The sequence below is a fragment of the Phascolarctos cinereus genome, unplaced genomic scaffold (assembly GCF_003287225.1).
Source record: "Phascolarctos cinereus isolate Bilbo 61053 unplaced genomic scaffold, phaCin_HiC Scaffold_4;HRSCAF=312, whole genome shotgun sequence".
Lineage (NCBI taxonomy): Eukaryota > Metazoa > Chordata > Mammalia > Diprotodontia > Phascolarctidae > Phascolarctos > Phascolarctos cinereus.
Genome location: NW_027555847.1, coordinates 592,324,380 through 592,343,743, shown reverse-complemented (window position 1 = coordinate 592,343,743; position 19,364 = coordinate 592,324,380). Strand labels below are relative to the sequence as shown.

The following is a 19,364-nucleotide window of genomic DNA, read 5'->3' as shown; positions in this document are numbered from 1 at the left end:
AGCTGAGTCACTCAACAAGGAAAATTTGATCCACATGTGAAACAAAGCCATGGTGCCAAAATTAAGTACTTGGGCACGTAAATAGCACCGAGTGTGCAGTCCCAGAAGCTCTACAGTAACTGCTTAGGAAGCACTGAATTTGTGAATTATTCTAAAAGGCTCAAGGAAAGTATAGCTTTTAAAAATAATACAACTAATACAAAGATTTGATTCTCCAATTAAAACTAATTTTTTTCCTCATTATGGTAGATAATAATAAAACTGAAAATGGATACCAATAATTTATCAGTGTTTTTGTAATTATTTTGGTTAAGATGACCTATAAAAATGCCAATGTAAATCAGGAAATGAAGAGACAATATTGGATAAGAAAATAAAATATGCAGATTATTTTTGTCTTTCTAATTTAGAATGAAAACAAAATGATGCACTATAACTTCAGACACTATTGTTTGGTTTGAGAACAAAACTGAATTTTATTGCAAAGCAGTTCTCCATTCCCTGCATTGTCACATAAGTGTTATCAATAACTGTTTAGACTAAGTTCCCACTTAGTCAAGAGCATATTGAAGATGATCAGAAAATGTTACCATTATGATGAACTAAAAGTTTTTTCATTTTTAGGAAGGAGAAGTAGGGGCAGGGTGATGGGGGTGGAGAATAAACATTTATATAGCACCTATTACGTGCTAAGTACTTTTTAGAAATATTATCTCACTTGATTTATGACTAAGAAAATTTGTGGGTATTTCTGGATCACAGTGAAAGCATTTCACTGCTGTCTACTAGATGCTATGAAGAATGTCCATCAATGGCTTTTTGGTTGGTTTCTGTATGCATTCATTCACTGAACAAATATTTATTTAGAACTATGTGCAATAATATACTTTTAGACGTGCTTACTAAATACCCAGCATCTCCTAGGTGACAGTATTCAAATGCCTTCAGTGAGCCAATCTCTCTTCACGTTTTCTTCCCTATACTTCAATGCAATTTTCTCTAAGATGTTGCTGACAATTTACTTTCCAGTACAATATTTGGAAAACGCCTATTGTGTTGTACTGGGTACATGCCACAACATCTGAGAAATCTGAATGTTTCAATTTAAGACGCAAAAATTTGAAACTTCTCTTTTTTGCTTTAAATTATAAAACTTTGTTTCATAATTTGCAAAGTGGGTGATTTCAGAATGCTTATTGTAGATAACTTTCTGGAAATGTCATCTAGAGTCATTAAAAATCTTAACTTCTAGATTCATTAAAATATCAACTAAGCCCTTCTTTAAAATGGCTAGCACTAGGTCTACTTAATTCTAATTTCCATTCATATGGTGAATTTCTCAGCCTTAGTTTTAATCAAATACAGCTACAAACAGTGCAACATCATGCTATTTCTTGCTTTAATGGGATACCCCAGACTCTTTTCCCCAAAGAACAATAAATCTTCCTTGCCAAAAAATCCAAACTACTTCTGTTTTCTTACTGTCTTTTCTCTATTCCCAGCTGGAAAATTGTAGAAGTTACTGGCTGGCCACAAAGTAAAGCGAATGAACTCTGCCTATTTGCATCTATCTGCTCCTGGGTTATGAGAAAACGTTTCTATGATTTTCAAATTGTTTCCTTATGGGACTACATTGTTACCACATATAAAATCTTTACCTATATGATTGTACTGTACATTAATGTAACATCAACAATTCGTTAAATCTGCACATTCTAGAGACCAATAAACATGCACAGAGTAAGGGTCATTGCATCTGCAAGATATAGGCAATGCCCACAATTCACTGATGAACTCATCATCATTTAACAAAGGCCTTCAACTTCATGTGAGCAAAGGCTGCGCGCAATCTGAATTTCACCTGACAATGAGCTACAGACTTTAACACGTGATCTACAGGAGACCCCTATTTTTCAAAATGAAGGCTGCAAATACTTGCAAATGTCTAAATCTAACGTATAATATATAGACCAACAATCAATTAAAATCTAAACACCTTCATAATTCAGGAATGATGAAACTAGCTAGAAAACCTCCTACAGATAACAAAAAGCTATATATTTTGAAAATCATTACCACAAACCTCATTGCTGTTTTTTTTTGTGGCAGATGCAACAGAAAGACACTGAGAACAGGGAAATGAGGGCACATCAGTGCTGCCTTGACACATTTATTATCAGATAATGCCTAGGGGTAAGGTCTGTTTGCTCATTTTAATCACACAGACACACCTGTCAAAAAAACAAAAAACAAACTGTCTATCACCTCAGACAGTACTTCGCAGTTTCATTCTACCTTTGGGCTGGTGCGTGTTACAGAAGAATAACAGAATCATATAATCTTAGAACATGAAGAGGACCATACAGTTAGTGGTGCAGTAGTTAAAATGGTGGGATTATAGTTAGGAAACCCTGAATTGAAATCCTTCCTTCAACAAGTACTAGAGGTGTGGCCTTGGGCAAATCACTTAAGCTTCTATAAATATAAGGGGGTTAAACTAGATGGCCTCTAAGATTCCTTTTAAATTTGCTCTAAATTTATGATCCTATGAGGTCATTTGGTTAAATCACCTTGTTTAACATATAAGTAAACTGAAACTCAGGGAGTGTAAGTAAGTGACTTGAACCTGGTGACTTGGCTAGTCAATATCACAGCTGAGACTTGAAGCTAAGCCTCTCCCAGTAGTGCTCTTTCCACCACAGCATATTGCCCTTTCATAGTTCTCCTCTGCCTACCTAGGACTTCACTTTCAGCTCTTTCAGGTCCTTCCACTAATAAGCTAAAGAGCTAGAAATTAAAGGTTGGAGATGATGGGGTAGCCCGCTGGTATAGCAGCTAGAACTCAGGTCCTGAAGTCTGGAAGAGTTGAGTTCTAATTCAGCTTCTGATACTAACTAGCGGTACGATCCTGGGCAAGTCACTTAACCTCTATTTCCCTCCGTTTCCTCATCTGTAAAATGAGGATAATAATGGAACCTAACTCCCAGGGTTGTTGTATGATTATAGATATCTAAATATATATATGTGTGCAAGTATATGTATATATGGGTACATGTATGAATGTGTGTATATATATATATATATCTCTTTGTATGTATGTATGAGTATATGTGTGTATGTATATATGTATGCATGTATATATGCATGCATGCATGCATGTATGCATGTATATCTCCATGCTTGATTGTAGTCTTCTGGGGGGTAAGGGAAGGAAGGGGGAAAAAAAGAACAAAGTAAAAAGTGTACAGCAGAGAGCGAAAGAAAACTTAAAAGCAAGCAAAGATGGACAGCTCTTAACACGCATACTATTTATTATACAGGCTTTCTTAAAATGGAAATTTATTACTGTATATTTTGAATCTTCTCTCATGTTCTGCTGTGCACATGGCAATGCTTTCTTTTTCTTTTCTTATTTGTATTTAAGTTTAAAATAAATTAAAAAAAATTACTGGGGTAGCTAGGTGGCGGTGCAATGAATAGAGTGCTGGCCCTGCAGTCAGGAGGACCTGAGCTCAAATCTGGCCTCAGACACATAACACTCACTAGCTGTGTGACTTTGGGCAAGTCACTTAACCCCAACTGCCTCATACTAAAAAAAAAAAAATTACCAAAAATATTGAAAAAACAAAGAAAAGAAAAAGGATGAGAGGTACATGGTCCACTAGTATCAATTAATCATGTTATAAAGAAAACAACTTTTAGCAATACCACTTCTAGGTCTGTATCCCAAAGAGATCATAAAAATGGGAAAAGGACTCACAAGTACAAAAATATTTACAGCAGCTCTTTCTGTGGTGGCAAAGAATTGGAAATTGAGGGGATGCCCATCAATTGGGGAATGATTGAACAAGTTGTGATATATGAATGTAATGGAATACTATTGTGCTATAAGAAATGATGAGCTGGAGTACTTCAGAAAAACCTGGAAAGATTTATATGAACTGATGCTGAGTGAAACGATCAGAACCAGGAGAACGTTGTACACAGTAACAGCCACACTGCGTGATGACTGACTTTGACAGACTTAGCTCTTAGCAATGCAAGGATCTAAGACCACTCCAAAAGACTCATGATGGAAAATGCTATCCATATCCAGAAAAAGAACCAAGGAGTCTGAATGCACTTGGAAGCATACTATTAGCTCTCCTTTTCTTTTGTTGTTTTGTTTTATTTCTTCTTTCTCATGGTTCCTCCCATTAGTTCTAATTCTTCTATACATTATGACTAATGTGAAAATATGCTTAATATGGATGTGTAAATAGAGCCTATATCAGATTGCATGAGTCTTGGGGAGGGAGGAGAAGAGGGAGGGGGAGAAAATTTAAAACTCAAAATCTTATGGAAGTGAGTGCTGAAAACTAAAAATAAATAAATTATTAAAAAAAATAAGAAAACAACTTTTTTAATAGAGTAGTATAATTTTTGTATTTAATTCCTTTGTACCTTATAAACAGAACTCTCCTAAAAAATGAATTCTGGTTTTCCAATTACCAATATGATAAACTGAGATATTTCCTGAGGCTATTACTCATCTGAATGATTAGAACATTTACTTTAATTCTCCAGAGCGGGATGCTGAGTATACACAGATCATACAACACAATGGGCAAGAAGATTAACAAAAAGATAAGATGATATAAAAGATAGCTGTGAAAGGGAAAGGGTTAAAATAAAATTCATACAGACTCATAAAATTCAGTATACATTACCTGCTGCAGGTTGTATTTCCCCAGTTTTGGGGACAAAAACTCTGATTATACTAGTGTTGATATAGATCAAAGGCAGGTTGCGGGAGGTCAGAGTATGAGTCCTCATGGGCTGACCTGGAGATTTTCTTTTCACCTGTTGAGTTTTTGGTAGTTTTGCTTGAAAAATGCTTGCAATTGCATTAAGTAAAGGAAAACAGAGAACAACATCAAATGCTTGCGCAGAAAGGAGAATCTCATGAAGAAAGTGAGGTGAGCCATCCGTTAAACCTTCACATAACTTATGGAAACTTTTTCGGTCACTCCTCGAGGTTAACTTATGCCGGACATTTTTAGTTACTGCTTTTGTATATGTAAGAGAGAGAAATCCATGCTGCTGATGTGAGCCATCTAAAAGTTTTGAAGTTGTCTGTCTCAAAAAAAAGAAAATCACAGTGAAAATTCTGTAAGAAGAAAGGCTTGAACATTTCTAAACAGAGAACAATTACTATTAGCTTTCTGCTCTCTCATTTTTATTCCTAATTTATCTTAAACATCATTTTATTGAGTGCCATTATTCATTGAGTCCCACCAGAAAAGGTTTCTGATCATAGTATAGTGCACTATTGAATTTGTATGATCTCATTCAAATATGCCAATGGATCTGTGATCTCTAGGATCCTATTTCCTTAAATATCAAGTTAGGATATTTAGTATAAAAAGAACAAGGTATTCAAGAATAGGTGCTATCATAGGACTCAGAGCTGGAAGGAATCTTAGAGACTCTCTAATATATCTCTCTTATTTCACATATGAGAAAAAGTGAGTCCTACAGAAGTTAAGTAACTTGGCCAAGTTCAAACAACTCACATGTGGCAGAGTGAGAATTTAGACATTTGACTCTGAATCCAGCATTGTTTTCTCTATGGTAAGATGCTTCAGTCAAAATGAACAGATGGTCTATGGTTTAAAATTCATTAGAGATTGGCTTTTATTCTTTGACTGGGTATTGTAAAAACCAGTATCATTAATGGTAAACAGAGTTACTTCTCAAAAGATACAAAAATCTAGAGCTGCACCCCTATTTTTTGTGATGAACAGTCATGGAACATTTCTGGTTGCCACATGCAAGAAAATTTTATACTTTTACCTCTGCCATTTAGATTCTGGATAAGGAATCTTCCTCGGGTACCATGTGACAAATTAATAAAGTATTTTTATTTTTAAAATTTTATCCTTAACAATTATTATTTTCTCTCTCTCTCTCTCTTTTTTTTTTAATTGGTGAGGCATTTGGGGTTAAGTGACTTGCCCAGGATCACACAGCAGTAAGTGTTGTGTCTGAGGTCGCATTCGAACTCAGGTCCTCCTGAATCCAGGGTCGGTGCTCTATCCACTGTGCCACCTAGCTGCCCCAACAATTATTATTCTCTGTGTTAGTGCCTATCATATATATTAAACTTGCTAACGAATTCTATCTGTAAGGCATGGACAAGTGATTTTTTTTTCCAGTTATGGTGACAAAATTATATTGAATCACCTTGCCTGCTTCCTTTCTGAGCAAAAGCATGTATTTACAAGGCAGATGACTGGGCAAAGAATGCCTGGCTGAGGTTACAGAAGAAAAAAAAAAGATTTCCTCTAGGTAAAGCCCAGACGTTTTATTAGAAGAAATAATGGGGCCCAGAACTAGAAAGGTCACAGCACCTCTGTACTCTGTTCTGGTCAGAGCAGACCACACCTAGAGTACTCTGTGTAATTTGGGCAACTCATTGAATGAAAGATATAAGTTGGATGTTATTAAGAAAAGGAAAAGAATTTTGCCAAAGAGAATGGCAGAATTTCAAGATTATGTTATGTGAGGATTAGGTGGAAGAAATTAGAATATTTAGCCTTCAGAATAAAACAAATTTAGGGGAACTACGATATTCTTTTTCACGTATCTGAAGAGCTGTCATGAGGAAGAGGGATTTGTCTTGTTCTTGGGTCCAAAAGGAAGAACCAGGAACAATGGGTGGGAATTGCAGAGACAACTTTAGGCTTGATTCCAGAAAAAAAACCAACCTCAATAATTAGAGCTATTCAAAATGCAACGGCCTTTTTTGGTAGGTACAGTGCTTCCCCTTACTGAAGGTTTTCAAGCAAAAACTCTTTCCCACTAATAGGGTTTAAGATAAAGCAGAGAGAGGTTCTTAGTGTGGGGTTTGTGAACTCTGCCCCCCCTAATATTGTGATAAATGTTTTTCAATATAATTGGTTTACATTGTAATCATACATTTTTTATTTTATGTGTTTAAACACAATATTTTGAGAAGGAATCCATAGACTTTACCAGCTGTCAAGTAGATCGAAAACACACACAAAAATAAAGAACCTCTATTGTAGAGGGAAATCTTTTTCCGATATAGACTAAACTAGAAAGGCCCCTGAGGTCCCTTCCAACTCTGAATATAATGATGCTACATTATCTACCAGTGATAAAATAGCTGCTTGGCACAGTAACAAAACATATGCATTTTAAAAGTAATTTTCAGTAGTTATATTGTTTGCAAAATATCTTACTTTAGTAAACTACACATTCCTCAGGTATAATAATCATTACCTTCAAATATGCAAAAAATGTTTGGTTCAAAATGAAAAAACATGCATCTGTAACTACTTTAATATTTCTCAGGAATAAAAAATTCAGATAGTTATTTCCAAAATGTAGCAAAATGTAATTTTACAAATGAGATAAAATTTGAGGTAGGGTATGCTTCAAAATATGAAAGAGCTGCTCTAAAAATTTCCCATATGCCAATTCCTATATACTGAAATCTATTTTCCTCACTGACTTCCAATATAAAATTAGAGTTGCAAATTTCACTGAAAAAATTTTTTCTTATCAGAAAAAAATGATGTCAGTTGGATTAGGGGAAGGATGTAGAAAGAAAGCAAGATAAGCAGCAAAGCAGGAAAGAGTCTGTACCACTGCCAACTCATCACTTGCAAACCTGTTCTGTGTCTACTTCTTCTCCTCAGCCTGCTGGCTGTTACCCTGTGATTCAGTGACAGAAGCACATTTAGCACTGTGGCCACTACCACTACTGCTCTTCCTCTGCCTCCACTGGCATATGGACAAAGTCTTTTTTTTTTCTTCTAATAAAAAGTATGGCCAAGAATGTGTCATTTTGAGACTCAGAGAAACATGAGATCGTGTAATCTCATCAAAAATGTCACTCTCATCCCCTAATTTGGTCTCTCCTCAGTGCGGTGCTCCTCTAATTCAGGGTTGGGCCGGCCCTCTTTTCTGCTTTTTCTTTATTGTTTTGCCTCACTCATTTCTTTGCCTCCTCTGTGCCTAAAAGACAGAGGCCCCAGGCAATGACAGAAAAGCAACAGGAGCATCAGGTCCAGGCTAGGTCACAATGACCTGTCACTAGGTGGCAAGCAGCAGTGGCTGGAGGAGGAAGGACATGATAAATGTGTTGCAGTCAATGTGTGTGTGGTGTGAAGACAGACAGGGAAGGTTTTCCATGTCCAAATATCTCAAAAAATTGCTTCTTCTTAAATTGATTATGCAGTTTTTAGCAGTACAGTGCCTGTGTAGTACTAGGTCTGGAGAAGGGCCAAAATGGTGCTTCAGGCAAAGAAAATTTCAAATTTTCAAAACCATTTTAGGGATCACAGACTGAATTGTTTTCTACCTTGTATATGGCATTAACACAAAACTGTACTGGTTGAGTGTTACTGCAAGGAACATCAGGACTCATTTGATTGGCAAAATTTAGCAGTATCAATTAGATGCTCTTACAGAAAAGACTGAAGCTTCATTAATGGCAGATTTTGTATGCTTGAAATAGAATTAAATATTCTTTTAACATGAATTTTTTAATTTGGTAAAACTATCACTTAAACATACTGATTATATGTACTAAAAATGTAAATGTATTTTATGTAAGTATGTATAACAATGTTTCATATGGATACAGACATGGAAGAAAATAAATCTAAACAGAATTTCCACTAATATGAAAGCCATTTCACAATCAATCTATTTCAGAATTAAAGAAAATAATATTCACACCTTATAGTTTTCTGGAAAAATCTAAAACATTAAATTACTTTTCTTTGCCATTGACCCAGAAGAGCATACTATATAAGTAGGCATCCAGACATTTTCAATAACACTGCATTTTTGTGCAAATGCATTATTGTTCCTCTGAATCCAAGACTAACAAAATTTTTAACACTTGACTATTTTTAGTAAATCTATGCTATATTCTTTAAAGCTTATTCCTATAAATATACTGATATGTACATACACATTATATTTTACTATGACATTTCACTTAGTATATTACTGTGATATACATGTTTTATATTTTATACATATTATGCATATATGTGTATGTGTCTGTAATATTAGAGTAAACACAATAAGTAAAAAAGTTGGGTCACATCTGCTGACAGAAAAGCTAGTGCAGATGTTCCTTGATGCTTTATTAAACAGAATAACAAAAAAAAGAACAAAGCCCATAGAAGAAATAGTTAAGGTAAAAATATCTCCATGCAAATAATTTATATACAACACCAAAATATTTATATGATTCTGTCTTTGACAATGTTAATTAAATCAAATTGAATTTCAAATCAATATGGTCTACCTAGTTATGTTGCTATCCTGAGTTTCTACTACTCAAATAATTGTTATACTAGCCTCTGGAAGTTATTGATCCTTATTCCAGGATAGTCATCCTTTCCATTCGGTAACAATAATATCTGCATGTTTGTCTGTATTTAAGAGCACTGAGTAAAGTTGGATAATAATTGTAAGGGCAAAGGGACAATATAGGGATGAAATGGCCAGCTTTTGGGTCAGGTATACAAATGGTATGACAAAAACCACTTGAGTCAACTCTTGTTCATCAGTTTATAATTTATATTTGGCATTAGAATATACCACACATGGTTTTTGCAATGTATTTATCTTTCTAATTATTTTTTCTTAAGGTTCAGGTTAAAATGAATTTTGTGCTCTCTGAGGATGGAGTTCACGAAGAGACAACCCAGAAGAGGAGGCTGGACTGCAAAGAGAAGCCAATTCAGAATATACAAATTTGTTGCAGATAGTTAATAGTAGATGATATAATGCAGATTAAAATTGAGACATGATCATATTTTGCATAGATAGCTAAATCTTTTATGGGTTACTGTTAATGGAAGTTCTGCAGAATAATTTTTAAATGATTTCTTACAGAAGGAAAGAAGCCAGAGAAATTACTGAAAGGGTCCTGCTTGCAGACGGGTCGAACCAACAAGGTGCGTCTGTTCAGCTTGTCAGTACAGGAAAGGAAGACACCTCCATATTGCCCCAGAGACCAACAGTCTTCCCCAAGGCTTGAGGTGATGTACAGGAGGAAAGAGGGTGGAGAGACAAAAAGCAATAAAAAGCCATAAGCAAAATATTCATATAGATTTGAAATTCTGCTTAAGTCTGCATAGCTGCATGCCTCTGCTTGATATGGCCTCAATCTGGACCATGTTCTGCAAATACACAGTTAATGGAATTAAAAAGAAAAAATTATAGTATAAAATTTTCACTTGCAATTGATAGTAAGAAACAATCCAGCATGAGATTAAGCATATGAAATGATGAGAATAAATAATTCCAAGGAGCCTATATGATAGAAGTCAATAGTATATTAATTAATGAAAGCAACCCTATCTTGATTTTCATCAAATGTTTGCAAATTTGTTAAATGAGGAAGATGCTAACAAACTTTAAGCAGCTTGAAGCAATATAAGATGGATTTTAAAAAATATATATATATATATATATAAAATCATTTTGAGGTAGGAGTTCTAGTTCTTGTAATCATTCCTGCTGCATAAAAGAACAAATACATACAGTTTTATGATAAATCACTATTTTAAAAAATTATATTTACTAAATGAGTCTCACCACAGGTTTTTCTTTGCACTGAAGAAATATTCCTTCAAAATGTCCTGACTGCCAGCCTTCGCCTGGCCTGGAAAACAGAGGTTAACCTTATCTATTCTCTGCATTTTTTCTGAGTTCACAGAATTTAGCCATAAAAAAGTATATTTCAAGTAGTTATAACATTAATTACTGCCATCCTGAAGTGAAAAATCAATCAGACAAAGCAATCAACAAAGCAATTATGTAGGACAGATACTTAAAACTACATAAATTTCACAGAGATAACATATAACATGAAGAAACCACCATTAATGTTATACTCAAAGCTTCAAGAAAAAAATCTAAGGCCTATGTATGAAAAAGAATGAACTATAATTAAAAAAATGTGTAAGAAAGTATTTGAAGACACAATTGGTTAGTAATGAATTCCACTGCCAAATACTGTGTTGTTAAAAAAAGCAAATTATCTGCATATCAATATCATAAATTACCTATTCCATAATCCTGTTAAAACCTCCCATAATATAACATCCATACATATTTTTAAAAAATATTCCTATTAAAATGCAGTATATTTTACTGTTATACATTTTAAAAGACATAACATCTTACCCTTACGAGTATGTTTAATATGCATGAAGTATAATAAAATTCATACACCTTTCTTGTAGAATCAGATACTTTTAAAACAAAAAGGCTTAGATTTTTTGCCACGTGATACATATTCACACTAATTAAACATGTAGGGAAAAAAAAGATACTTTTAAAGCCAGAAATTCTTAAGTTAAAATCTACTGGAAACAAGATGCAGGACTGTTTAAAACAAGTGTCTTTTATTCATTTAAAAAAAGTGGACTGGGCAACGGGAAAGGAGTTTCATTCAAATATCCAACTGCCATACTCAGACCTGATATCTTTACTATAAATACATAGTTCTCAAAAACAAAGCACTATTGAATTTAGTCATCGTTTTGATGGGGCATTTATTATGGAAAGCTCAAGTTATTCTTTCAGTGAATAAATATTTATACCATATAGACCTCACTAAACAGAAAAGGGAAGTCACATTTGGTATTTCATGGGAGAGGAGAAAGAAAGGAAAAACAAGGTAAGAAATGGAAGAAGGTGGGGAAAAGGAACAGAAAAATATGCATATCAATAAAGAAAACTTCTACTCTTGGACAACACAGAACTCTTAAGGTCAAGGGAAACAGAATGAAGATGGCATTATCAGCAATGAAATACGGAGCTACAGTCTCTGGACCTGTGACAGTGAGAACTGCTACCTTGTAAATATTAAAAGAGGGCTGGACTTGTCCTTAGTGCAGGATAAGTAAAATTCCTTTAAACTGCTAAGGCACAAGAAGTGTGATTTCCTTAAGTAAAATTTACTCTATAAATAGCACTGGGGCTTGAAGAGAAAGAATAGGAACAACAAAGAGCAACAATGGAAACAATGCAATGGTAATTCAATATATGTTGTAAGAAATCCCCTACATGAATCCTTCTTTAAAAAGAACATACCTAACACAACATGTAGGCAAATGCATTTAAAAGCAACATGACAGGGTATAATGTGACATAACAATGAGAAGGTTTATAAACAGCCCACCTTTTTTATATTCGTGGACTGAATCTGTATTGTTTTTAATTCACACCTATGATTTCACAGTGCCTGCTGAGGAAACCCTCTTCAGTGGTAAGACGTGTAACTTCTCAGGAATTTACAGTCTTAGAGAACTGCATAAGGTACTGAGAAATTCAGTGCCTTGCCCTTGGTCACAGCTCAGCTGTGTCAGACAGAAGCAGCCTGGAAATCAAGTTTTCTTGCCTGTAAGGCCAAGCCTCTGCCTCCTATGAACTGCTACTTCTCTAAAAGCCATAACACAAAACTAAATTATATTGCATACATATACAAATTGTTGCATCAAAGAACAAATATATAAAACTTTTTAAAAAGTATATTTACTAAACAGGTCTCACTACTGGTTTTTATTATACACATACACATATATACATACATACATACATACACATACATATAATTGAGAAAAAATTAATAAATCCACTTATTTTAAAATTTCAAATGTATCTTGAAAAAAAATTTGATTAGTAACTAAATAAGCTAAAATATAAAAATTCTTAAATTATCTCCAAAGAAAATTTTTTTTCCTATTTTTTATGTGATACTTTTGGATAAAAATGAATGAATGAAAAAGGATTTATTAATATGGGCTAAGCACTATGTTAAGCATTGGAGATACAAATAGAAAAAAGCAATGCAGTTCCTATTCTCAAGGAGATCATATTCAATTAGTAATAGCATAAAGAAAGTGATGTGACTTTATGTTTACCTGCTTTTGTAGTGGTCAATATTGAAACTTTCTATTTTACACTTGACTTTGGTATAAACATCTTGGACATCGACTGAGGCACTGAGATCTTCTAATTCACTAACTACACAGACTTCTGCAATAATAAGCAAACATTAACATTAATATTTATTTTTCAAATAAAGGCATATCAACAATATTAAGAGGGGAAATCTTGATGTATATAATGCATCAGAGATCACTGCAAAGTGATCAAACAATATTAAAAGTTTTGCACAGAATGCTATAAACTATAACAGCAATACTACACAATGAAGAACTGTGAATGACTTAACTATTCTCAGTAAAACAATGATTCAAGAAAATTCCAAAGGATTAATGATGTAACACGCTGCCTACTTCCACAGAAAGAACTGATATTGTCTGAACATAGAGTGAAGCATACCATTGTTTTCTTTTTTTCTTCCTTCCTTCCTTTCTTTGTCTTCTTGTACAAAATGACTAATATGAAAATGTTTTACATGATTGCACATGTATAACACATCAAACTGCTTACCATCTCAGGCAGGAGAGGGGGAAGGGAGAGAGGGAGGGATAGAGTTGGAACTCAAAACTTAAAAGAAATTGTTAAAGAAAATTTTTAACATGTAATTGGGTAAAAATAAAATATTATTTTTTAAAAAGTTTTTTTTTTTACCAAAAAGAATTTAATTAGATTTTATAAGCATGTGAGTTACTCAGTCTTGGTCAAAATAGTAGATTAAATATTACAATCGTTTCCCATAAGGCACATCATTTCCCCAACTTTTAAGTATTTAACTCATCACCATCCTAAAAGTTTGGCTCAAATGCCACCTCATATAATAACAGTTGACATTTATATAGTAATTTAAGGTTTGCAAAACATTTTACATGCATTGTTTCATTTGATCCTTGCCACAACTTTGGGAGGTAGAGACACAGGTGTTTTATTCACATTTCACAGATGAGTAAACTGGGGTTCAAACAGGAGGTTAAGAGATGCTAATGACCATACAAGCTAGTAACAGTCAGAGAAGTGATTCAAACCCAGGTCTTTCTAGATTCCAAATCCAAGCTTCTTTCCTCCACACCACTGATCCTCATAAGTCAGAAATGACCTTTTGACCCACTGTCACTTCTAACAGTATCTTAAAATTCTGCACCTCTCTAGTGAAATTGTTACGGATTATTTTGCATTATGGTTATCTGTGTTTGCCTGTAATTTCTCACTTATGCTAATTTAATCTCCATTATTGTGGGGATTATGTCTTATCTAAATTTTTATCTCTGCTAGTACTCTGTATACAGTAGTTGCTTAATAAATGTTTCTTGAGTTAAATTTAATTACATCATATAAACAGACAAGAAAGAAAAAGAACTCCTGAACAATAGGTTCTTCCCATTGTGGGTGAGTAGGCCTTCTCTAGAGGAAGATTTTTGGGAGAAATGCATTTCCTTCATGGACTTAATGACCTATTATTGCAAAAGACAATTTGTCTTTGCCAACAATAGCAGACGCAACAAAAACATATTGGTGGCAGGAGTGGAAGGTGAAAGCAAGGAATGTGTATTCTTTGTGGCAGTAGAGCATTAATTCTAGCTTCTTCCAGATAGTGAGTTGAATTTTGCTTAAAATTAATTAATTCCAATAACTGAGAATTTTTTAAATTTATAATTCTGGATAATGGCTTTGTGTTTAGCAGAATAAAGCTAGCACGATGGCTTCTTAAATCACTGAAATAAAATATGTAAGTGTGATACAAATCAAACTATGATGGACTATAAATAAAAGTAGAGATTATACATAAAAATAATAGTAATATTTATTTTAAACATAATTCAAATGAAGACAGTAGTATAAGTTTCCAGGTGGTCCAATATTACCTAAATTGTATAATAAAGAATGAATTAATGGCATTTTACAGGCTCATAAACAATAAGACAAAGCTATATATCACCTGTTCCCTAAAGGGATATGATAGTTTCATGTATCGTATAGAAGAGGTTTATGCATACATAATTCCTTAATACTGATGTGGATTTTGATTTAATAGACATTAAATTAGTTCACATAGCCTTGGAATGATTATTTACCAGAATGGTAAATAGTATTCAAATGTTTTTTTTTGAAAACTGGATCCTAGCTCTAGAACTGGAAGGGGTATCAGAGATCATTTAATCCAGCCTCTTCATTTCACAAACGAGAAAACTGAGGATCAGAGGGGGTAAATGATTTGCTAGAAGTCACAAGACTGATAAACATCATAAGCTGGATTGTACCTAGGCTTTAAATATTGTATATTTCATCTTAAATTTTTGGAAGAGAGGTAAAAATGAGATCAATACCTCTTCCTTTGTGTCCAGGATCTGGAGCAAATAGCTTGATGGTAATTTTTGGTAGCACCCACTGCATCCAGAGGCTAACACGTCCACTTGACCCACCGATGCTGCTTGTAGTTTGTTCCAAGGTAACAGAATCAGAAAATGGAGAGTCATCACCAGCTTGTACAGAATCACCCTAGACAAAGGAAACATCCATAATGGAAATTATGTTTAAAAATTCATCAGACTTGTTTGTCCCCGAAAGAAGTGCTATTTCTTCACTTGAATTCACTGGAAACTATATCCCAATTCATTTATATCTACAATGTATAATTGTCACAATTATAATTCTTTGCTGCCTTTCTAGACCACTTGGATATTAGTTCATAGATTATCAGGGTGAGCATTTCCTTATTACAAACTTATTCACTTAAAAAACCAAAGAATCAGATGACATTGCATTCTAAGATCTCAATCCAGTTAAGACACGAGAGATGACATTCAGATGAATTTCACTTTTAAAAGTAACTTTATTAGCATAGGCTTCATTTTGATATATCAAAAAGTCAGTTAATATTTTTTGCTTATAATTTTTTGAAAGGCTATAGAAAGCAACAATTTTTCTTTGCTTTAAGAAGTACAGCAATACCTTCAACACAATTTATAAATTTATGGAAGTGTCATCATTTAATCCTATTTAACTTGTACCCTTTCAAGCATGTGGATACCTATTTTAGTGAAAGATACCTTAGGAAACTCCACAAATTTCAGAATCTTACATATAATAGGAAGAAATGATAAAGTGTGTAACAGAGTAGAGTCTTAGGAAATTGCCCCTAGGACTTCAAGTAAAGTAAGGGAAGGGATAAAGGGTGACGGAGTTTAGGAAGATAATGTTGGAAGCTTCAAAGGCATACCCACCAACCAGATACCTTCATCAGGTACCTCTCTTACCCCACCTTTTGTGATATATTTTCATATGTAGTCTTCCGCCATCAGAACGTAAGTCCTTGAGTGCAAAAACTGTCTTTTTCTTGCCCTTATATCCCCGCCACTTAGCACATTGTAAGTGCTTAAAAATGCTTCTTTCTTTCTTTTTAGTACTGCCATAACTCCTAGAAAGGCCCTGTCAAATCTATTACTTATAGTTCCAGTCAATATACCTATCCATAATATCCCAGCAAGGAGGCTGTCCTGGCTACATCTAACTGAGACTACAATGAACCTCAGATTTTGAGGTTACTTAATTTATCTGCTGGAAAGTCATTACACCTTTTCTTTTCTCTAGTTTTCTGTGTTGTTATTAATAAGGCAACACGTGCCAGGAAAATGTATCTGTACTATCCTGGGACTAGGCACATGGGAAAGGATAGTTTAGAGAATCTGGGGATGAAAGACCTGCTATTTATTTAATTTCTTATTATTCAACTTACATATCTTTTTTTCTTACCATGATGTTACATCTTTAATTCTGGCTAGGTTAGAAAGATATGCAGAGAAAAATGGGACTTTATGAGCAGTAGATCTGAATAGATGGTAGATCCAAAGAGTTTCTAGGAACATGAATACATCAGTAGTGCATTCCACCTTCTATATGATAGGTAAAGATAAGGGAGGCCAAACAAAACATAGATAGATTCTGTCCTTAACTAGCTTGCAACTTTACAATTTCACTGTGAAATTAGGAAGAAATGATGTATACACATTTAAAGTTAAATAACAATAACTAATTAGCTATGTGATCTCATCTGTAAAATGAGGGCATTGGAATTTATACAAAATTGTTCACATAATGACAGAAAATTGTTAATACCAAATGCAATGTTACCTGCCACTGCCTAACTAGTAATGCCATAATGTCAGTAACATTTCCAACAAGATAATGTCAGTTAGGTTGAGCTGAGTCAGACCTTAAGTCCCAATCTGAGATCTTGCCTGGTGGGGGAACCTGGTTCAAGCTGGATCTAGGCCTCTGATGTCCTTGCTCCCTTCCACTGGGATTCATGGTAGGAAGGGCAACAGCCAAAATGAAGTGATTCTCTTTGCTTGGATTACTGAGGGCAGCTAAGATCTCATGACCAGGCCTTGCTACCTCATGTTAACTCCTCCCCTTTTTTCTTCCCCCTCTCCTTCTAAAACTATGAAAACTTTTTCACGGATCTCTGGTTGGGAAATCCACTGGACATCCCCCAGGGTGGCACATTTGCTACACTGTTATCTCAATTAAAGATGTTTTATTTCTCAACTCATGCCGTTGTTTTATTTTAGGGTTTGACACATAAATTTTTTAAACATCTTCATATTCTAACAGCTTCAAATGCAAGAAATGAAGCAAATGTTATGGGAGGCCTGGCCAATGAGGGTCTAGTGCTTTGAGTATGATCAGATATACATTTCCTTGTAGGCTGAGTGCAATATTCCCTGTTCTAATCTAACACATGGAGACTGGATGAGTCTACTTTTGGCAAGAAATGACTGAGCATAAATGTCTGCCTCCATGATCTAATGACAAAAGTCCTTCTAATTGGTTTTGGAACGGGAAGAGTAGATGAAACGGGAGACACAGAGCAGGAAGGGAGTTTATATGCAAAAGGATCAATATAACTTTCCCTCTGCCCTTTTGTGCATCTAGGGAAATAAGTCCTGCTGAGAGCTGCTGCATGGGGAAAGGCAACAGCTGCCTTATGTCCTACCCAGCTGCTATGTCTCAGTGAATGTATGTTGCTTCTGTTACTTTTGCCTCTTTTGAGTTCATTCTTTCCTCATCTTAGATGAAGGGGTATTATGAGAAAGAAGTGCCCAAATGACAGTAAGTCTAGGAAATTTGTCAGAGGCATCAAAGAAGTCTCAAACAATTGGGGCCAGTAGAAGCAGTAGCTGAGTCTAATGAAGAGCCAGATCAGCAGCAGTAGTAACCTGCCTGCCCCAATCCAACACAATAGATTGATACATCAGCCAAGGCAAAGCATCCCACAAGGAAGCAGCTGAGCAAGGAAATCACTCATCCATCACTGACACCGCATACTACAGGAAAATTCATGAAGACCTTTCCATAAGAGAAAAGACTCTGATACTCTATTGTTCTAGAGTTATGAGGTTTTTTTAGCCATGAGTTTTCCCTACACACATCCTTCACTCTCATTGCACTTTAAGTTCATGCCTACTCTTCTTCCTATGGACTTTGTAAGTATTTGTGGGAAAATATACCCTGGGGTTTAGGGAAAAATATTTTAGAACTACTGTTCTTGCTATATGCCATCTGAGTAAACAGACCAGCTAAAGAACTGAGTCTACTGGCTGATTCCTAAGGGAAAACACACTGGTAGGAGCTTGTGAGCTAGTATTAGGAGGATAGCATCCCTGTAGAAGCCTGAAAGTAGCAGTAGCTGCCTGCTGGAAACCAACCTGCCAGTGTAAGGGGAATGTTGAAAGAGTAAGCCTAGAAGGGGTGCAGGGCAAGAGCATTTTCTTATATGCTATCTGTAAAGAATTTTTTAATTCCTTTTCTTTAAACACAGTAAAAGTTACACAAGGTATTTTAGGAAGAGGAACCTGGAAATGAAGCATAAAATGGACTGAAGTGGACAAATTTAGGCAAGTGGCAAAACGATGGGGTGATAGGATGAGGCAGTAAAAAAGGAAGGGAGAGAGACAGAGATTAAGAGAAAGACACAGAGAAAGGAAAAATCTAAGCAATATCAGCATGATTAGCAATGAAGATATTTTTTGGAAGTACATCTTTCCTGTGCCCCTCAAATCATATTACACAACTGACTATCAACTCACTGAAGTTAGGGCAGGAAAGGATTATAAAGAAAACTTAGGTCATAAAGGTAAGATTTGCACAGCTGAGATTCACCAACAGGTCTGCTTACTACTAATTCAGAGTTCTTTCTGTCACATTACGTTGCTTTGTTTAGTGTATCTATTTTTATCTCCACAGTATACTACGTATTACCAATTAATTCACTCACAAGTGAAATGAAGTTGTTAACATAGCAAAGTCTTCTACCCATATAGTGAGAAAATCTTTCTCTTTGTTCACTGAAAGGCTAAGTAAAAATCCTGGGTAACCCTGCT

The 19,364-nt window shown here is 34.8% G+C and overlaps 1 protein-coding gene across 2 annotated transcripts in view; it reads right to left on the bottom strand.

Annotated features, from left to right (window-relative positions):
* Positions 1-19,364, bottom strand: part of VPS13B (vacuolar protein sorting 13 homolog B) — a 1,028,583-nt gene that overhangs the window by 436,474 nt on the left and 572,745 nt on the right. The window contains exons 26-29 of one of the 2 annotated variants that reach the window (XM_020969189.2): positions 15,309-15,480; positions 12,963-13,077; positions 9,923-10,064; positions 4,710-5,115 (exon numbers count right to left, since the gene is read on the bottom strand). In XM_020969189.2, coding sequence (XP_020824848.1) covers positions 4,710-5,115; positions 9,923-10,064; positions 12,963-13,077; positions 15,309-15,480 — 835 coding nt within the window. Of the gene's footprint in view, positions 1-4,709; positions 5,116-9,922; positions 10,065-12,962; positions 13,078-15,308; positions 15,481-19,364 lie in introns of those variants that run through there. The other variant, XM_020969175.2, reaches the window with a different exon arrangement.